The 19,953-nt window shown below is 46.9% G+C and overlaps 1 protein-coding gene across 1 annotated transcript; it reads right to left on the bottom strand.

Annotated features, from left to right (window-relative positions):
- Positions 1 to 4,102: 4,102 nt before the first annotated feature.
- On the bottom strand, positions 4,103 to 6,389 carry LOC127313891 (F-box protein At1g10110). Its single transcript, XM_051344369.2, has 2 exons — positions 5,923 to 6,389; positions 4,103 to 5,423 (listed from the first exon to the last, which is right to left on the bottom strand). Exons 1-2 carry the CDS (start codon positions 6,017 to 6,019, stop codon positions 4,219 to 4,221), a joined length of 1,302 nt encoding a protein of 433 aa, XP_051200329.1. The 5' UTR covers positions 6,020 to 6,389; the 3' UTR covers positions 4,103 to 4,218.
- Positions 6,390 to 19,953: the final 13,564 nt, after the last annotated feature.

Below are 19,953 nucleotides of genomic sequence, written 5' to 3'. Positions count from 1 at the left end.
GGAGGAGGACGCCTCCACAGAGACAGGTATCCAATCATCAGTTCTTGCTTGCCAACAACTATGTGTTTTGTTGAAATGCCTTGATTGAACCGTGGCTTGTCTCATTGATTGCCAACAGCTAAATTGCACTCCTAACGAGTTTAACTTTTCTGTGAACTGCTGTATGATTTTGAAAGCCATTCTTCTTTCATTTTCACAAAAGGTGATTGGTTAGTGTTTTGCTTAGGTTTAACACTTTATACGTTGATCACCCTTCTATGTGGTACACTACGTGAGCATTCTTCCGATTTTGAAGAGATTAGGTAATATGCATTAAGATGCAAATGAATGTAGCACCTTCATCTGTTGGTGGCGAGGTACATATTTGAGTGCCCTGTAGCACCTTGATGCACATGCTGATTTGTTGGCAGCGAAGCGGTTCTTGATGTGCGCTTAGCAGCTCCATGTACTAGTATAATTTGCTGTTGTTCTAGTTGATTAATCTGTGATTTCCATTGATCGTGCAGTCACAAGTGAATCTTCGAATAATAGCAGATCCAATTAGTAGTACCTTTTTTTTGCTGATGTAATTGATTAATCTATGTTTAACATTGATGGTGCAGCCACGGATGAATCATCGAGCAATGGATCGTCAGTTGACAAGGACAACAAGCATGGAGCCAAAGGGGATGCCGGTTATGATTGGGAGTATTGGGAAGACAATTCTGTAGACAAAACAAAGTTTGAGGGGCTTTCATATTCCCTTAAAATCAGGGTTTGTCAGTGAACTGATTTAGTTGTAACGGGCCAGTTGCATGTTTGTGCATCGTGGCGTTAGTGTGTGCTGCCCAACTACAAACTGTATCGTGTTTGTCGCGATATGGGCTGCTGCCCGATGCTCCTCGCCCAGAGCAGTATGAGGAGGATGATGAGGACGGGGAAGAAAACGTGGATGTAGGTGGACAAGGATGAGGAGGAGGATGAGGACGGGGAGGAGAACGAGGATGGCGAGGTGGGCGAGGACGAGGATGAAGTTGGGGAGGAGAACGAGGATGTCGAGGTGGACGAGGACGAGGACGTTAAGGTTTATAGACATGTTGGTTACTATCAAGTGTCTAGGGTCATCTTTTGTAACTTTTTGAACAACGGGCTAAGTAATTACTTTTACACCAAACTTCTATATTTTATTATAACTTATTTTTATTACGCTGCTATCATAAGCAATGTATCTTTCCACTACACAACTAGTATAGTTAACAAAATAAAGAATATTAATAATATTAGTTGTAGCATTCTTTACATTGCGATGTACATTAGAAAATACAGTTACTTTGTGCTAAATTCGAATGTGTATAAAAACTCAGTTATATTTCTATTGTATAGACATTGGCATAGTTTTTACAGTTACGCCCTTTTTATTTATTATAGCTGTATTAAGTTTTGAACATGCTTAACATTTTGCATATCTATTGAAAGTATAAATATCAACAATTTCTAGCGAATAATTATCTGAGAAAATGTGTAGAAACTTATCAAGTATAAAATATCTTACGGAGTAGTAGAACTTTCTACGTTGCGCTGTTGTAGATCCCACCGTTCTCGCCTGCTCCGTGCCGCAAAAAAGCTTCCCCACCCCCACCCCCGCGATCCCTTTCCCCTCTCTTGTTGAGCTCGCGCACGCCAATCAACCACGCCGCCTCCATGGACCCGTCACCGAGATCTAGCTAAAGGACAACATCTGTCGACTAGGCTTGAATCCAGGGGGACATGCCCGCCACTGCCGCCACCTCAGTCGCTTTAGGGTAGAATCAAGAGGCACCCCGATTTGCTGTCAGCTCTCATCCGCGCCCTGGCCGTCCCTGAGGTAAGTTGAAGTTAAATCAGAGAACTTTATTCGCGAATCTCGTGTGACTTTTTGAGATTTTATTTTCCCCGTCGATGGACTCGGGTGCAGATTAATTTTTTCTGGAGGACCCGTCGTCGTCCGATGAGTCCTACATCGAAGAACTCATTCACGACGACGATGTGGAGAACCTCATCTTGCTTGCCGCCATGCAGGCAGGAGAACGAGTGAAGGACAAGAAATGCGCAGAGAGCTGTCTGTGAAAATAGTCGAAGATTATAAGGCAAACTGTAGTTATTTCACCTCCGTTGTTTCAAGGAATAAGGCGCACGCGTATTTTAAGATGAACTTTGACCATAAAAATTGAGCAACAAAATCTTGATTATATTATATGTACATAGTATCATTGGATTCGTATTGAAAAACACTTTTTAATGATACTAATTTTATATAAAGAATCTTTTTCTATTTGAAGTAATTCTTGGTCAAACAAAAAGCTCGTAAAACGAGGGCGCCTTATTCCTTGAAACGGATGTAATATCAGATTTAGTATATATTAAAAGATATACAAGATGGTATCAGAATGTCTTCTACGATTTAGTATATATTAAAAGATATCAACCAAATAAGGATGTAACATCTCAGAATTTAAGACTAAACGAGGGATAGATTTAGATTTTGTGCATTTGCATACATCTGATAAGGTGCAGAAAAACCAAAAGTGATCAAAGTTTTCTTGAAGTTATGACTAGGTTTAGGTAATCATTGAACTGCTATAAAATTTGACATTTCCTTTGTTGACCTTTTTTTTGGGGGGGGGGGGGGGGGGGGTTGTTTTTTTCAATCAAATTCAAACTTGAAGTTATGAAATACAAAACATATTTGAACATGAAGTAACCAATAGAAATAAATACAAATAATAAAAAGAAGAAAATGTACAATAACGGATTGCATTCTTTATTGACCTTGTAATAATAATACATTGTATTTACAAAAAATCTGAACGAAAGAATTACAAGATTAAGAAAACACTACAAGTCCTATCTCACCACCTTGCTCGCTGTCTTCATTCTTCTTCTTCGTCGAGCGAGCACATCGCCATCGACCTCTCCGGCTTCGAGTTTGGCGTGACCATCCACCAGGGCATGAGCTAGGATAGGCTGCGCTTACCCTAGAGGTTCACCTCGATCGTCGAAGGGCAAGAACCCCACCATATGTCCTCCTGCATGTGTCCAGCGGCGCCCCGGCCAGTGGCCGGCGGAAGTGATATTCGACGGCATAGGGCAGATGTTCCTCCATAACGGCTGGAGGCGCTTCGCCCGCTCGCACGACATTGAGGCCTGGCACTTTGTCATCTTCAAGTACGATGGCCATGGTGACTTCAACGTCAAGGTCTTCGACAGGACCATGTGCCGCCGCCACTACCACTCTGACGAGGAGAACTAAGAGACGCTAAGATGAAGACGATGTAGTCTTCCACTATATTTTTATTATGTTTTTACTCAAGCTCTGTTAATTTGCTTCAAGCAAATCGACCAATATGTATACAACATTTGAGAAATAAGATGAAATGCAAGATGATTTGGCCAATACCGGACCCAATGGGTCGCGCCGCTGCCCGCGCGGTGTCCAGGCCAGCCGAACCGCGAGACGCATTTCTGTTCGCGGATCGACCCAAACGGATAGAAATAGACTATTTGAGTCGGTCCGCTGAAGATGCCCTTATCACTAGCCATTTGCGGTGAAAATGCCTTTCGGGTCAGGATTCCAAGCCCATAAAACATCCATGTCCTCTCTCATTGGGATCCTAAGCACCACATTTGCATCAACCGGCCAAAGCGTGTTTTTCACGTGGTAACAAATACTGCATCACAGTACAGTAATAGAGTATGGTATCATCAGATCCTACTGATGGTCAACCGTCAACATACAAACTTTCTCCAAAGCGCAACGTCGCGACAACTCCTTCATTGTGCCCTTAAGACACAGATCTCTTCAACCGTCGTACTTATCATGCTTCATGGAACAACACAAGACAGTGCGCGAAAATCATCACTTGCACTCGCATCCATCTCGGCTGGAAAAGCCTGAAACTACAAGCCTAGATCTGTTTTGATAGTGATTTATCTGTGCTGTTGTTTACGGTGGATGTGAAGGGGTAAGTTACTCAGTAACTTGCCAGAGATAAGTAACTGGACTTCAGTCCGTCCTGACTATAAGCGCGTCCTAGGTGGGTGTTCAGACCGATAACAATAATAAGCTGGGTACAAGTCTGTACTATGATCGCAAAAGCAAGTCATCATTGACAACAGAATAGGAAAAAAAAGGCCGAACCACAACTAACTGGTAACTTCCAGTACAGCCATCCATCTCAATGCGATGAGATCTCTCATCTTTTAAACACCCGGAATATACCAAATTTTACAGGGCCACAATTGCCCGTACTCTGGTTCATAGCTGGAGAAAACATATTCAAATTTCTGATTTTCTAAGTCATAAATCCCAACACCTCTCCAATCCGGAAGACCGAAATTAGCATAGTGTACCAGCCGAGGTGTGGTGAGGTAGACACAGTTGGGTCTCAGCTCTGGAAATTTTCCGGTGGGCAAACAAGCCGACTGATTTGACCCGACAAACACTGCGTAATTCCTCAAGGCTGTCAAAGAACTTAAGCTGACCAGCTTGCGCTCTTTGATATCAACTTCAAAGACCTCTACCTTAACTTTTCTGGGATTGCGACTACATCGAAGAGTGCGTATCTGCAGGAGACTGCCGAAGGGCGTAGACACTAGGAACCTTGTAAGGACCCTACTATACCTCTTGTCCCCGCCGGCAATGATCACCTCTTTGCTTGGTTCTTGCGGACCACGAAGATCCCACGCCTCAAGCACCCCACGCAAGGTCATTATGTAGAATCTTCCATCGTGATAAACACAATCGGCATACCGATCGTCGCTTCCATGGGCTATAGTAGCAGCAAGTCGCCAGCAGCCTTCTCTTGATCTTGCAAAAGACATACAGTTGGAATCATAGTAAATGGTTACAGCAACGTAGTCACCATCTTGAGATGGATCACATGATAACACCACCTTCTGGTAGAACCATGTGCCGAGGGAATGTACAGCATGCTGAGTAGGGTCATGCTCAAGATCCTTTCCATAACAATAGCCCACAATGTTTCCATCACTGTCGCGGACTGCCTTCACACATACCAAATCGGTAATAGGTGGGAGATGGATAATGTCAAAGGTGAAGGGGTGGTATAGCACAAGGTTCGAGTATTCGTTCGATGCAACGAGCCAACCATGGGAGGATCCACACCAGTCGAGGTGACACCGTCCCTCAGGCAAAGTAACCTTGTAGGTCTTGTGGGTGTCGATGAGGTTCCGGAACTCACTGCTCCGACAGTAGCCCGTTGTAGGTTTCCATGATACGAGCCAAGGGATGCGGGCACGAGGGTCGCCAGCAGCCTCTGCAACCGAGCGCCACGAGGTGCAGACGGCTGCGACAGCAAGAGCTTCAGGGAGCTGAAGGAGTTGTAAGATGCGCGCAAGGAGGTCGCTTGGGAGGTCCGTCCAGTCGGCGGTACTTGCACAATGTTCTGCCATTGTCAAATCGATCAAAAGCGTCAGTTTTCCTGTCTTATGCTTTTACAGAATAATAACCAGTGGCACAGATTGATTGTGTATATATACTACTCCGTAGTACTATTGGTGAAAGGCGATGCACGACTCGGACAAGGAGTCGGTCAGGACTCACACCTAGAAGACAGAACGGGAGACAAAATAGTACACCGGCACTTATTTGGACAAGCTCGTCCCCTACATGCATACCAACACAAAGCTAAGGTGTCAAGCGGGATTCCGGCAAAAGTCCCACTTATAGCTCATCTGGAAAATTTTAGTTCAAGTTTTGGTCCAAAATTTGAACTGGAAATTTCACAATGAACTATAAGTGGGACTTTGGCAGGATCCCACTTACATCGGCCAACTGAGAGCCAATACAGAAACTGACGGCAAGAACCAATAAAATTTATCTAATTCAAGAGCTCGGAGAAATAATGATTGGAAAAAAATCCGGAATTGTTTAGCAACAAGTACCTGATTCTGGTTGTCGTGACGAGCGCAACATGATCCATCGGAGGGTCTTGGCGATCCGTACTCCGGCGAGGACAGATACGGCGAGCTCCGCCGCCATTCGGGATTGGTGGGGGTTGTGGTGGAAAAATTCGGGGTTTTGACCGAGCGGAATCGTGAAGTTAAGAAGATAACAGGAACAGCTCGTAGCACAAAGGGATCGATCAACACAATTGTAAAACAAAGGATCGACGAACACAAGAAAAGGGGAGAGGAGATGCGGCTAGATGCGCCACCGGGGAGATGGTAAGTCAGGAAAGAGATGTCGCTGGCTTCCGGGATTCCGCTGCTTGCCGCGGTGGAGAGTTCCAGGGGGCTAGAGGAGAGAGAGGAGGCAGGGGAGCAAGCGGCGGAGATGCGTGGCCGACGGCGGCGGCGCTGTGCTTCTGCTGGGTGTGTCGTCCGGGCTCAGCTGGGCTGGTCTGGGCACATAAGCCATCACAGAATGTCGGAAATTTCTAGGCAAAACCTATCTATCGCCCGTTAGCGGATTTAGGCCGCGGCCCGTCAGCGCGGCGGTCTTTTTTTGGCTTTTTTTTTTGGTTGTTCCTAGGTTTTGTCTATTTCATTTTGATTTCCTTTTGTTTTTATTTTTTTCTGTTTATTTCTTCTGTTCTTGAACAAATTTTAAATTCGAGTGAATTTCAAAGTTGAGCAAATTTCAAATTTGAGAAAATTTCAAATCTAGGCAAATTTTAAATCTGAGCAAATTTCAAATCTGAGACAAGTTCAAGTCTAAGCAATTTTTAAACCTAAGATTTTTTTTGAATATGATTTTTTTCAAGTGTCTGCATTGGTTCGTACGGAACGAGTACGCATGACGTACATGCCTGCGCTGGCAATAGAGTTCTTTTAAAAAAAACATATCAATAATGTTCCTAGTTCAGTTGTCAGATGGGCCAAGAACGAGTCTTAGATTACCTTGCGTGCATTCCGTTCAACCGAGCGCTAATCGAGCGGGGTATAGATGCTCCCAAATTTCTCCTCAACACGGTGTGATTCCCACGCTGTTGTGGATATACTTCATAGGTGTACCATCGATACTGACTAGATCCGCCAAGCCTAGGTGGCCCACAAATAGTGGTGGTGGCATACGGCCCACCGGACGGCCCAGTTGTAGTTGATTTAAGATGGAAGATGTCTAGCCCAGGAACAAGGAGCTGGATCCTGACATGCGCCAAGAGTCGGATCCGGCAAGGCCCATGAAGGTAGGCGGATTCAGTACAACAAGTTAGAGCATCTCCAGCCGCGTCCCCCAAAGCGTCCCCCAAAAGGATTTGGGGTGCGCCGGACAAAAAATGCGTCCCAGCCGCGTCCCCCAAAGCCCATTTTTGTCCGGCGCGGCCCGATACGGTGTCCGGCGCCCCGAGCCCATCCCCGTCCCACAGGGGACGCACCGGGGACGCCGGACACATCGAAAAGCGAGGCGGGCTCCCACATGTCGGCGTCTACTTGCATAAACCGTTAGTTCGCGCCTCTTTTCTCGTCGCTCCTTCGTTCCCGCGCCTCCCACCCCACCGCCGCCGCTGGATTTCCCGGCCGGTTGGGCGTCTGATCTCTGATGAGAGTCGGAACCGTTGTCGCGGCTGGGGCTCCCGACGGTCGTGCCGCCGCCGCCGCGTCGCCAGCGCGTCCCAAAACGCGCCGTCAAATCCGCCCCACCTCCGCGCACAGAAGGTGCTCGACAACTTGACAGGTAGGCGCGATTGGCTGCTGTTTGTTGCGTCGTCTGCCTCGGCGCAATTTTAACCATTGATTTTGCTTTAGCCATGGACAGCGACGATGAGATGGTTGCACTGCTGCTGGAGGACGAGCAAGCCTTCGACGACGACCTGCGGGAGCATTTGCTGATCATCGCGTCCCTCCAGGACATGCTCGACGCTGAGACGGAGAAGAGGAAGAGGCCGCGCCGCGGAGGATCAAGGCCGGGAAGAAGGAAGTCGAAGCCCGGGCAGAGGATGGAGAGGCATGCCATGCTGCACAACGACTACTTCACCGACGATGCAACACATGCCGACAATTTTCGGCGCCGGTACAGGATGAGCAAGGGGCTGTTCATGAATATCCTCCACGGCGTTCGAGAGTTCGACCCCTACTTCAAGCTCAAGCTCGAAGTTGTAGGCGTTCTAGGGTTCTCGTCGATTCAGAAGTGCACCGCCGCCATGAGGATGCTTGCATACGGAGCACCTGCCGATACACAGGACGACTACCTTCGCATGAGTGAGTCTACTGCCATTGAGTGCATGTACAAGTTTTGCCGAGCTGTGGTGGGAAAGTTTGGCAAATACTATTTGAGAGGGCCAACTGAGGAAGAGACTGCAAGGATCATGGCACAAAATGCTGCCAGAGGATTTCCTGGAATGCTTGGAAGCATCGATTGCATGCACTGGGCATGGAAGAACTGCCCGTTTGCTTGGCAAGGTATATACAAAGGTCGTCATGGATATTGCAGTGTGGTGCTTGAAGCTGTGGTAGATTATGACCTGTGGATTTGGCATTCTTTCTTTGGCATGGCGGGATCACACAATGACATCAACGTGTTGCAGCAGTCTCCGGTGTTCAGAAGACTAGTGGAAGGGCATGCTCCACCATGCAACTATGAGATCAATGGCCACGAATATACCAAAGGCTATTATCTAGCCGATGTTATATATCCAAAATGGGCCACTTTTGTCAAAACAATCTCGAATCCATCAGGTCTGAAGAATTCTCACTTTGCTACGCGACAGGAGGCTTGCAGGAAGGATGTCGAGCGGGCGTTTGGTGTGCTTCAAGCACAATTTGCCATTGTCCGGTACCCTGCTCTAAGCTGGTCTCACGACCAAATGTGGAGGTGATGCAGGCTTGTGTGATCATGCACAACATGATCATCGAGGATGACCGCAAGAATCATGCTAGGTCACATGTTGGTCCCTATGAGTGTGAAGGCCCTCTTGCGGAGGTTGATCATGAGTTGCCTGCAGATTTTGCTGATTTTCTCGCCATGCACGCAGAGATCCGTGACAGCAATGTGCATGAGCAACTTCAAGCTGATCTCGTTGAGCATTTGTGGAGGATCAAAGGAAATACCGTGGCACCTTGATGTAGCATCTACCCCTATTTATTATATTTGTTTACTTGTTTTATTGTTTGTTGTAATTTAATTTAAAAACAATCCTCGCAAACATTTTTATTCATATGCTATATTTGATAAATGGTTCTGTGTTAAAAAAAAGTAATTTAAATGTTTGGGGGTCGCGTTTGGGGGACGTGGCTGGGGAGCGACGTCCCCCAAAGGCGGCACGAACAAAACACGTCCCCCAAACGCTCAATCCGGCACGGTTTGGGGGACGCTTTGGGGGACGCGGCTGGAGATGCTCTTAGCTATAGGTGGACCCTTGACGTGCACGGCAATGTAATATTTCGTAATCAGACAACTTGTATTCTGGGTAGGACTCTCCGTAAAAACCCTAGATCTGTGTGCCTATATAAGCCGGATCTTGGGAGTCCAGAGGCACAATCACAACTCATTGTAACAACCCGAAAGCGTCCACATAATTCCGGACGAGCAGCAGTAGGCCCCGCCTCCGTGTTGCATAATCCGAAGCTAGATAACTCGCGTACTCTTGTCCCGATGGCTATCCGCCCTGTGCCCTCCTTGATGTCTACGCACGCTTCTATTCTTGTAGATAGTGTTGGGCCTTCAAGTATAGAGGTTTGTCGAACAGCAGCAAGTTTACCTTAAGCAACCCTGCAATTACGATACAAGAAGTCTCTTGTGTCCCCAACACACCCAATACACTTATCAGGTGTACTAGTTCGGCGAAAAGATAGTAAAATGCAAGTGATATGGATGAATATGAGTAGTAATAATAATCTAAAATAAATATGGCAGCATGTAAACATGCAGTAAAACAATAAATAAACGGTGATTCGATGTTTGGAAACAAGACCTAGGGATCATACTTTCACTAGTGATCACTTTCAACAATGATATCATAAAAGAATATAAATATAAGCACTTCACTATGCTACTATGAACGACTCTCCGGTGGGATAACGATTGCGGAAGAGTGAGGACTCGCACATGAAAGATTGCGTAAGAACTTGGTGTATCTTACATCACCACTGCGCCGAGGGTGACCGTCGGTGTATCGTGCGTTGTGCCGACGGTAAGCTCCGTCGCCGGTAGCTGGAGGCCTCTGTACCGACGGTCCCGACATTTGGCCGTCGGCACATCGTCGGCCCAAGCCGTCTCTCCCGTAGTGATATACTACTACTCCGTAATATTATTGATGAAAGGCCATGCACGACTTGGACATGGAGTCGGTCAGGACTCACACCTAGAAGACAGAACGCGAGACAAAATACTACACCGGAACTTATTTGGACAAGCTCGTCTTCTACACGGATACCAACACAAAACTAGGGTGTCATGACTGAGAGGCAATAAAGAAACTGAGAGCCAATACAGAAACATGTCAGGACTAAAGTTTCCAATACAGAGAAGTTTTATATTTTGTCTCGCGTTCTTTCTCCTACTTGTAAATCCTGATGGACTCCTTGTCCGAGTCGTACCTTGTGTTTCCTCCGTAATATATACGGAGTACAACCTTTTGCCGTACAACTATTCTGTAAAAGCGTACGACAGGGAAAAAATTGAACTTTTTTTACAAAATGGCAGGTCATAGTGCAAGTAGCGGCGGATGGACCTTTATTCCCAGATGGCTCATTGCCTATGGGATAACTATGAGGGGCACCATAAGTACCACCTAGCCAACTGGGGTTTGGTGACTAGGAAAAAAGAGTTTGGTGGTTTGGGCATTCCTGACTTGGCAGAGATGAATTTGTGCCTTTTAGCTTCTTGGATTAAAAGGTATCACTTAAGTGAGGATAAATTGTGGAAGCAAATAGTTGAGAGTAAGTACAATTTGGACAGTCCTAACCTTTTCTCTTGCACTCTGAATGGTGCCTCTCCCTTTTGGAAAGGGGTTATGTGGGCTGCCAGAGCTGCTAAGATGGGGTACCAATGGAAGGTTGGGAATGGTAGAAGTATAAAGTTTTGGGAAGATCACTGGTTTGGCTCTTGTTCTTTGGCCATTCAGTACTGGGAGCTTTACTTCCTAGTCAATGAACAGAATAGGTCTATTGCTGACCTCTGGGATGGATCTTCTCTGAAAGTAACTTTTAGGAGATGTTTTGACCATAATCTGATGTTGCAGTGGTTTGAGATTCAACAAATTGCTCAAACTATTTCTTTTGATGGTTCTAAAGATAGTCTGATTTGGAATTGGGAAGCAAATGGCATTTACAGTGTTAAATCTATGTATGCTGTGATTAATTTTGGTGGCATTAAACCTGTTAATATTCATTGTGTTTGGAAAATCAAAATTCCTCCTAAAATCCATTTCTTCCTGTGGTTACTGTTTCATAACAAATTGCTCACTAGAGATAATATGGTTAAGAGACAAAATGTTGATGATTTAACCTGTGTGTTCTGTAATGAGTTGGAGTCTTGCCAACACCTTTTCTTTGATTGTGTTGTGGCATCTGAACTCTGGAAGGAAGTTTGTTCTGCCTTGGAAATTGGTCTTGTAATTTCAAATATGCATGTCGTCTCCTCTCTCTGGGAGGACAAAAAGAAGAACAATTCTGTTAATATGATATTTGCTGCTGTGCTGAGAACTATCTAGATTACCAGAAATGATATTGTTTTCAACCGTTCCCCGTGGCTTGGCACACAGGGTCTGTGGCGCCACTTACTTTACAACGTTTCTCAGTGGAAGATTCTGGTGAAGGAGGAAGGAAGAGGGGTGCTGGAGGCGATGTTGAGCAAGATGGGGGGAGTAGCTCAGCTGCCGCCGCTGCTGTTGTGGCCGGAGCCTGGTTAACTCCACAAAAAAGAGCGAGAACGACGCTGGAGGTCTGTGACGTGAACTGCACAAGGGGGCTTGGTCCAATGCTGATCACTGCGGAGGACCTGAAGAGAACCTTGGAAGCTAATGAGTTGTTCCTGATAGGTGATGGTGCAAGGTTCCAAGTCCTTGGTCGGCCTTGATGTTTCTGCTGGTTGCGGTGCCTTTGGTTGTCTGTTCTCTGTGTGTGGGTGTTTGTAAGATATGTTAGTGGGTGGTCTTGAAAACCTGTTGCTACTTTGCACGATGTCTGTGACTTTGGTGGCTTCAATATATGTGGAGCTGGGGCGTTGCCCTGTTTCTCTAAAAAAAAAAAAAAAAAAAAAATCTCCTTGGCCGCATCTTGCAACTCCTTGAGCTCCCGGGTGCTCTTGCCGTCGCAGCCGTATGCACTTCATGGTGCTCAGACGCAGTGGCTGCCGGTGTCCCCCACGCCCGCACGCCTTGGCTGATATCCTGGCAACTTAATAGAAGGCATATCCATCAAAGCGTAGAATTCCGGAATCTTCTCACGACCCACAAGACCTACAAGGTCAGTTTGCCTGTTGGTCGGCCGGAACTCGACTGGTGTGGAGCCTGCCATGGTTGGCTCGCTGCGTCGGACGAATTTTCAAATCTCGTGCTCTACCACCCCTTCACCTTCAGCACGATCCCTCTCCCGCCTATCACTGATCTGGAGTGTGTCAAGGGAGTCTACAACACTGAGGGAAGCATTGTGGGCTATCGTTTCAGAAAAAAATCATCAGCACGAGACTAGTGAGGCTGGCACATGGTTCTACCAAAAGGTGGTGCTGTCCCGCGATCCGTCTCAAGATGGTGACTACACTGCTATGATCATCCACTACGACGCTAACTGGGTTTCTTTTGCAAGAGCGAAAGAGGGACGCTGGCGATCTGCCGCGGCTCTGGACGACAGGAGCCATGATCGTTACGCCGACTGCGTCTACCACGACGGCAGATTCTACACGGTGACCTTACGCGGGGTGCTTGAGGCGTGGGATCTTCACGGCCCGCAGGAACCAATCAAGGAGGTTATTATTGCCAACGGGGACAAGAGACGAAGGAGAGTCCTTACTAGGTTCTTAGTGTCTACGCCCTGCGGCCGCCTCCTGCAGATACGAACCCTTCGGCGTGCTCATCGCTCCAGAGAAATCGAGGTGCACGTGCTTGAAGTCGATGTCAGAGAGCGCAAGCTGGTCAGCTTAAGTTCTTCGACGGCCTTCCAGGACCACGCGGTGTTTGTTGGGTTAAATCAGTCCGCGTGCTTGCCTACCAAGAAATTTCCAGAGCTCAAACCGAACTGTGTCTACTTCACCTCTCCCCGGCTGGTAAACCATGACAATTTTGGTCATCCGGGTTGGAGAGGTGTTGGGATTTATAACTTGGAAAAACAGAAATTTGAGTATGTTTTCTCTAGTTTTGGACCCAACTATGCAAAGTCATGGCCTACTGAAATCTGGTATATTCCGGGTATTTAAAAGATGAGAGATCTCATCGGATTAAGATGGATGGCGGTGGTTGAAGTTGCTGAACTGGCAGGCAAGGATTGTGGCCTGATGGTACAGCAGCCAAACTTGAAAATTCAAATCGTGGCACAACTTCCTTTTCCTTTGATTTTGTCAAAATGATGACATTTGTTTTCGCACTAGTATTATATGTTGTCTGATTGCAGACTTTTACTAGGGTATTGAACTATTTTTCGTTGGAAGTATTTAAGTTTAGGGTTATATGTATTTACTGAATTGTGTGTTAAGGTGTGGTATGGCTTTCATTGTCCCTCTATATCGTTTTTTTCATATAGAAAATGCTATCGATCATTCAATAACCCAACTCCAATGAATAAAACTTGTAATAACAAATTAACCCAACTACAATAAATAAAATACAAACACAAAGTTGTCATTGTGCAAAAGTCTAGAGATAAATCACTAGCATGAGTGAAAATTGATGATTGCTTTTGTTCCTCATCCACATGTTTTCATTCTCAATTTTTAGAAAGCATAATGATTGTTTTCTTACTATCATTATGCTTAATGTTCTTAATCGGAGTATTGAAAATCTTACTAGGTGACTCCCCAACTTAGCCACACGAGGTAAAGAAAAAAAAAATTGAAGGTGTTGATGTACCTGATCAAGAACCTATGATATTGGCATGGATCGGTTGTTGAGCAATGTTCCATCTATGAATCTATGATGCATCAACGTTAGGCTGAAGACAAATCGGTCCGCTGGATCGGACTTCCACTGCCTTAGTCAGAATACCACCATACGCCATGACCTCCTCCAGAATAAGAGCATCTCCAGTCGCGTTCCCAAAGAATCCCTCAAAGATTTTTGGGGCGCGCTGGACCCCCAAAGGCTCTTTTTGCTAGGCGCGGCCCAAAATGGTGTTCGGCGCCCCAATCCCGTCCCCGCTTTACAGGGGACGCTTCGGGCGCGCCGGACAGAGCGAGAAGCGAGGCGGAGAGCGGCAGACCAGACGCGTCATTGAGACACGAACGACGTCCAACCGTCGCCTACCTCGCGGCGGAAGTTAATGGGGCGCAGTGACAGTGCAGTTGCCACAAAAGCGAATCGACACATCTCGTCGCGCCTAGCTCTCCGTGCCGACGTGTCTACTTCACCTCTCCCCGGCTGGTACACCATGACAATTTTGGTCTTCCGGGTTGGAGAGGTGTTGGGATTTATAACTTGGAAAAACAGAAATTTGAGTATGTTTTCTCTAGTTTTGGACCCAACTATGCAAAGTCATGGCCTACTGAAATCTGGTATATTCCGGGTATTTAAAAGATGAGAGATCTCATCGGATTAAGATGGATGGCGGTGGTTGAAGTTGCTGAACTGGCAGGCAAGGATTGTGGCCTGATGGTACAGCAGCCAAACTTGAAGATTCAAATCGTGGCACAGCTTCCTTTTCCTTTGATTTTTTCAAAATGATGACATTTGTTTTCGCACTAGTATGATATGTTGTCTGATTGCAGACTTGTACTAGGCCATTTATTGTTATTGAACTATTTTTCGGGTTATCTGTATTTAAGTTTAGGGTTTTCTGTATTTACTGAATTGTGTGTTAAGGTGCGGTATGGCTTTCATTGTCCCTCTACATTGTTTTTTTCATATATAAATTGCTATCAATCATTCAATAACCCAACTCCAATGAATAAAACTTGTAATAACAAATTAACCCAACTCTAATAAATAAAATACCAACACAAAGTTGTCATTGTGCGCAAGTCTAGAGATAAATCACTAGCATGAGTGAAAATTGATGATTGCTTTTGTTCCTCATCCACATGTTTTCCTTCTCAATTTTTAGAGAGCATAATGATTGTTTTTTTACTATCATTATGCTTAATGTTCTTAATCGGAGTATTGAAAATCTTACTAGGTGACTCTCCAACTTAGCCACACGACGTATAAAAGTATCGTTTGATAAAGAGCTTAAAGAAAAAAATTGAAGGCGTTGATGTACCTAAACAAGTACCTATGATATTGGCATGGGTCGGTTGTTGAGCATGATCCATCTCTGAATCTATGATGCATCAACGTTAGGCTAAAGACAAATCGGTTCGCTGGATCTGACTTCCGCTGACTTAGTCGGTATGCCACCATACTCGCCATGACCTCCTCCGGAATAAGAGCATCTCGAGTCGCGTCTCCCAAAGCATCCCTCAAAGCTTTTTGGGGCACGCTGGACATTTAACCGGCCCCATTCGCGCACTCCAAAGTCTATTTTTGCTAGGCGCGGCTCAATACGTTATTCGGTGCCCCGAGTCCGTCCCCGCTTCACAGGGGACGCTTCGGGCGGGGCCGGACAGAGCGAGAAGCGAGGCAGGGAGCGGCAGACCCGGCGCGTCATTGAGACCGAACGACGTGTAACCGTCGCCTACCTCGCCGCGGAAGTTAATGGGACGCAGCGATGGTGCAATATTCACAAAGGCGAATCGTCACGTCTCGTCGCGCCTAACTCTCTGTGCCGACGTTAATGCATGCCACCGCTCCCTCACCTCCCTCTGGCGTATAAAAAGGGGTGCTCGCGCATCGCACCTCACACAAACCCTAGCGCCGAAATCCCCAGCCCAGCCGCCACCATCTGAGGAGTCGAGCGCCATTCCAGAGCTGCTCCTGACATCCTTGGAGCAGCGGGCCAAGAAGCTGAACTCAAACATGGCCCCTGGGGACCCGGGCTAGGCAGTGTGCATCTTGGAAGTAGAGGACATCCTCGTCGAAGAGGCTTTCGACAGATCCTCTTGCTCCTCAACGCTAGCCTCCGACAAGTCAACCTGGACCTAGGCACCCACACTGACCTCATGTCATCTCGGAGAAATGATAGAGCAGAAGTACTAACTGAAGAAGGGTAGCGATCACCAATTTTCTCTATTTTTTCTTGATTTTCTTGATTCGTAGAAGATTACCCGGATAGCTCGGTTGTAGCAGAAAGCAAAGGAAAAACTCAGTTCAACAATTGGTGACGACACATCAGACTATGTCGCGGCAGAGAAAGGTGGTGATAATCCTGCCACGGCAGAGACAACTGGTGAAAATTCTGCCACGGCGGAAGAGCCATGTTTGGTGGTGTGAAGCTCCTTAGCTCTAAACCCCCAACATGCGACCATCCTCCTCATCAAGTAGATTCAACAAAGGCAAAGGAAACAATAGGCTCTCCTCATCATCAACATCACTTTCACCCCACATTCTACATGGTTTAATAGCCAAGGATCACCCCTCATATCGAGCACCTTTAGTCATCGCAATATTGAAAGAGACGACTTTCAGAAAGGATAAAGACTGAGCCTGCTTAGTTTGCACATTAGTAGAACTAGGAAGAGTTGTATTATTGCTAGATGATCGAGGATTTGGCGATCAATACCGTTCTTCACCTCTTTTCCCTTGCCTTCCGCATTTTTATCATCATCTGATTCACCTCTTCCATCACAATCTCACCCTTGCCCGGACCCCCATCCGCTTCAAGCTTGAAGAGAAAACCATAACCTTTCACCATCATACATATGATCAACTGTAGTTTTTGGAATTAACTCCTCACGAGTAATCTCGACTTTCATTTGCACCACAAAGTGTGACCTAGTGAACTCCGTATCTATTTATTTTGCTTTGCCAATAAGAGATCCAACAACAAAAAAGGCCAGATAATCACATCTCTCTTTGTAACAACAATCATTAACTCTCGCCCAAACCTCAGTGACACAAAACTTATCAACATCAGTTGCAGACCACTCCTCGAAATGCAAAAAAAGCATACCTTAAACAGGCACCTTGACAATCTTGGTCATTCTAGTAATCAGCCTTGGAGGGAAATATAGCTTTGAAAGCCCCATCATCTGTGCGTCTAAGATCCCACTGGTGATCACCAGATATGATCCATGTAAGCTCATTAACATTCTCACGAGAATCAGAGAACCCCCAAGAACAGAAATTTTACCCACTTTGCCACTATCATGCATGAAAGTCACATCAGAAGTTGGGATGTCATGGAAAATCAGCTCATTACGACAAACCCCATAAGTGATGGCCACCGACTTTGGCATAGACAACAGAGGGCAGTCCTTAGACGCATGAGTTGTCTTCTCACAGTAAAGACACAAAATAGCAGTACAAGAATCAGCTAAGTGTCCATTATCACCACACAGAAAGCAAAGTAACTTATCATTTTACTTTGAAGCACGAGACGAAGCAGACGTGCAAATATTCTCAGCAAATGCAGCAACCAAAGACTGAAACAGTTGAACGGTAGCTCTCTCATGGACAACCGCAACCCCCCTAAGCCGAGGAATTAACCATAAGATTTTCATTGTTATTGAAATAACGCTGATAATTGTTGTGATTGCTAGAGTATTTTCCATTACCTCCACGATAATCATTGCGACCACGGCAATTGGAGAATTGTTGCCTATATGGGCGAGGCCCTTTGATGCAGCGATTCCTAAAACCATAACTTTTTACATAACCATCATTGCTTCTATATTACCCTTCCTCGAAACCTCCACAATCTTAACCATTACACCCATCATCAAGCCAACCACCATTACAAACTCCTTGATTCGAACTAGAGCTTGCCGCAAACCTGTTCCGCGGAGGATCAGCCTGAGACAGGTCCAGCTGTCCACCTTGGCCATCTCTCACATCTTGAAGATCAACACTGAAACAAGAATCAGCATCGACGACCTGGCCCTCCGCGCTCCTTGGAGGACCATCATTGCGGACGGGAGTGTTGCGCGGGAGGACTGGTGGGCAAAGAGGCGGGTTCCTCAGACGTGGATGAGGTAGGTTCCCATCCATGACCAGAGAAACCCTAATCGATGCACATAAGGCGGCGATGACAAAGATGATAAACACGAAGGACTAGCGCTGGCAGCCAGCTCGCTGGCAGCCCTAGGTGTGTCAGTATATGTCGTCCCGCATTATTTTTGCTTTTTTCAACACTTCCCATCAGAGGAACCACGCCCTAATAGCCAAAAATATTAATCTTTTGCAGGTAGAGGCCCAATCAAAACCCTAGGCCCTCATGGTCGGGTTTGGATATATGCATGGGCAAACGAGCCTTAGACATCTCTAACAGAAGCAGTAAAACTAGCCGAAACTGAAAAAGTCTGGCGGAAATACGGGTTCAAGCCGAAACTGGGCTAGAACGGAGCCCGAACTCGAGGCCTGCCCCATAAAACGAGTTCGGGGGTCCGAGAAACTCGCCGGCCGCCCCGTATTAAAAGGGGACGTGGAGGGGAGTTCGGTTTCCAAACCCTACTCCCCTCCGCCGCTACCACTTCCTCCGTCGCCGCCTGCCTCCTCTCCGGCGAGCAATTCCGCATCCCCCGTTGCCGCTCCGCCGCAGCCGCCACCACCCCTCCGTCCGCAATGGGCCGCTTTAGAAGCGTAGGTAGGGGAGGGGGCCGAATCGGCGGCGGGAAGCCAGCTCCGCGTCCGCCGGGTGCACGGTCGGAGGCGGACGCGCAAGGCAGGTGCGCTCCGACGGCGCTTGGAAGCGGGCGGCATGGAAGTGGCCACGAGCTTTCGCGCACCGGGCAGCGCGCGAGGAGGAGCGCGAAGGAGAATCCGAGGAGCCCCCCCCCCCCCCCCGCCGGCTCGTGCAGCCCGCCGCTGCCGGCGCTTCCCCCACGCGGCGATGGCAACGACGACGCAGACGGGCCGCCCCTAGCCTGCGGGAGCTCGACGGAGGCGGCGGCATTCGAGGTGGCCGCGGTCATCGTCGCGTAGGAGTCGCCGGCGCGGAAAAACCCTCCGCCGCCACAAGAACTGCCCCGGTGACTATCCGGTGTCTAATCTAATAGTTTAGGTCTCAAATCGAATGTAGCTTGAACCGCTACGTATTTTGGCTAGTTTAAATGTAAATTATTGACGAATGTAACTCGATCGGAGCAAAATGGGTTCAATTTCGCAAGATCCCCGCATCACATTTTCTGCGACGTTTGATTTTCGTTTTCGCGGGTTAGGTTTCTAATCTGCGCTGTGACAAAAACCATCTAAACTGAACAGTTCAGAAGATTGAACTCCGCGTTTTCGGTTAGGAGATATACGGGCTCTGCTAGAGATGCTTTTATGCGCATTTGGCCCAGAAATTTGAAATTCATGTGATCAAGGATCTGGCATTGAAACTCGATCAGAAAACCTCGCATGACGGCGAACCACGCCGGCGATTTCTGGAAATACGCACGGGATGATTGAACAGTGATGGGCGCCTATATATGCACTAGTTTATTCATCCGCCTTTGAAGTCTGATCCAACTTGTAGCATTAAACGAATCGAGGTAAAAAATGGATGGTTCTAAAACCGGGATCTTGAGCTCGTTAACCACAGGAGAGACGACGAGATCAGAGATGAAGAAGGGTTAGAGGTAACCTAGATCGGCGACGTGAAAAGCTCTAGTGCTGCCAACTTCTGCTGCATTCTTCTCTCCCGGCGTTTTGCTTCCCTTGGCGAAGGCTCTACCCGATTCGGCTATCGATGTAGATAACCGGAGTTCTTTGGTGAAGAGATTAGAGAAGATGAGGCGGCATCATCTTCAGACGATAGAACGGACCAGAACTTACCTAGGTATGGTCGATCGGAGGCGAAGGGTGCCGGAGA

This window comes from Lolium perenne, chromosome 7, assembly GCF_019359855.2.
Source record: "Lolium perenne isolate Kyuss_39 chromosome 7, Kyuss_2.0, whole genome shotgun sequence".
In the NCBI taxonomy this organism is placed as follows: Eukaryota; Viridiplantae; Streptophyta; class Magnoliopsida; order Poales; family Poaceae; genus Lolium; species Lolium perenne.
Note: the sequence above shows the minus strand (reverse complement) of the source record. Positions and strands in the feature narration are given on the sequence as shown.

Excerpts from the sequence above, each read along its gene's own strand:
- LOC127313891 (XM_051344369.2), bottom strand. The coding sequence starts at position 6,019 with ATGGCGGCGGAGCTCGCCGTATCTGTCCTCGCCGGAGTACGGATCGCC. Across the intron at positions 5,424-5,922 it reads GTCACGACAACCAGAATCAG|AACATTGTGCAAGTACCGCC; the intron begins GTACTTGTTGCT and ends TGACAATGGCAG.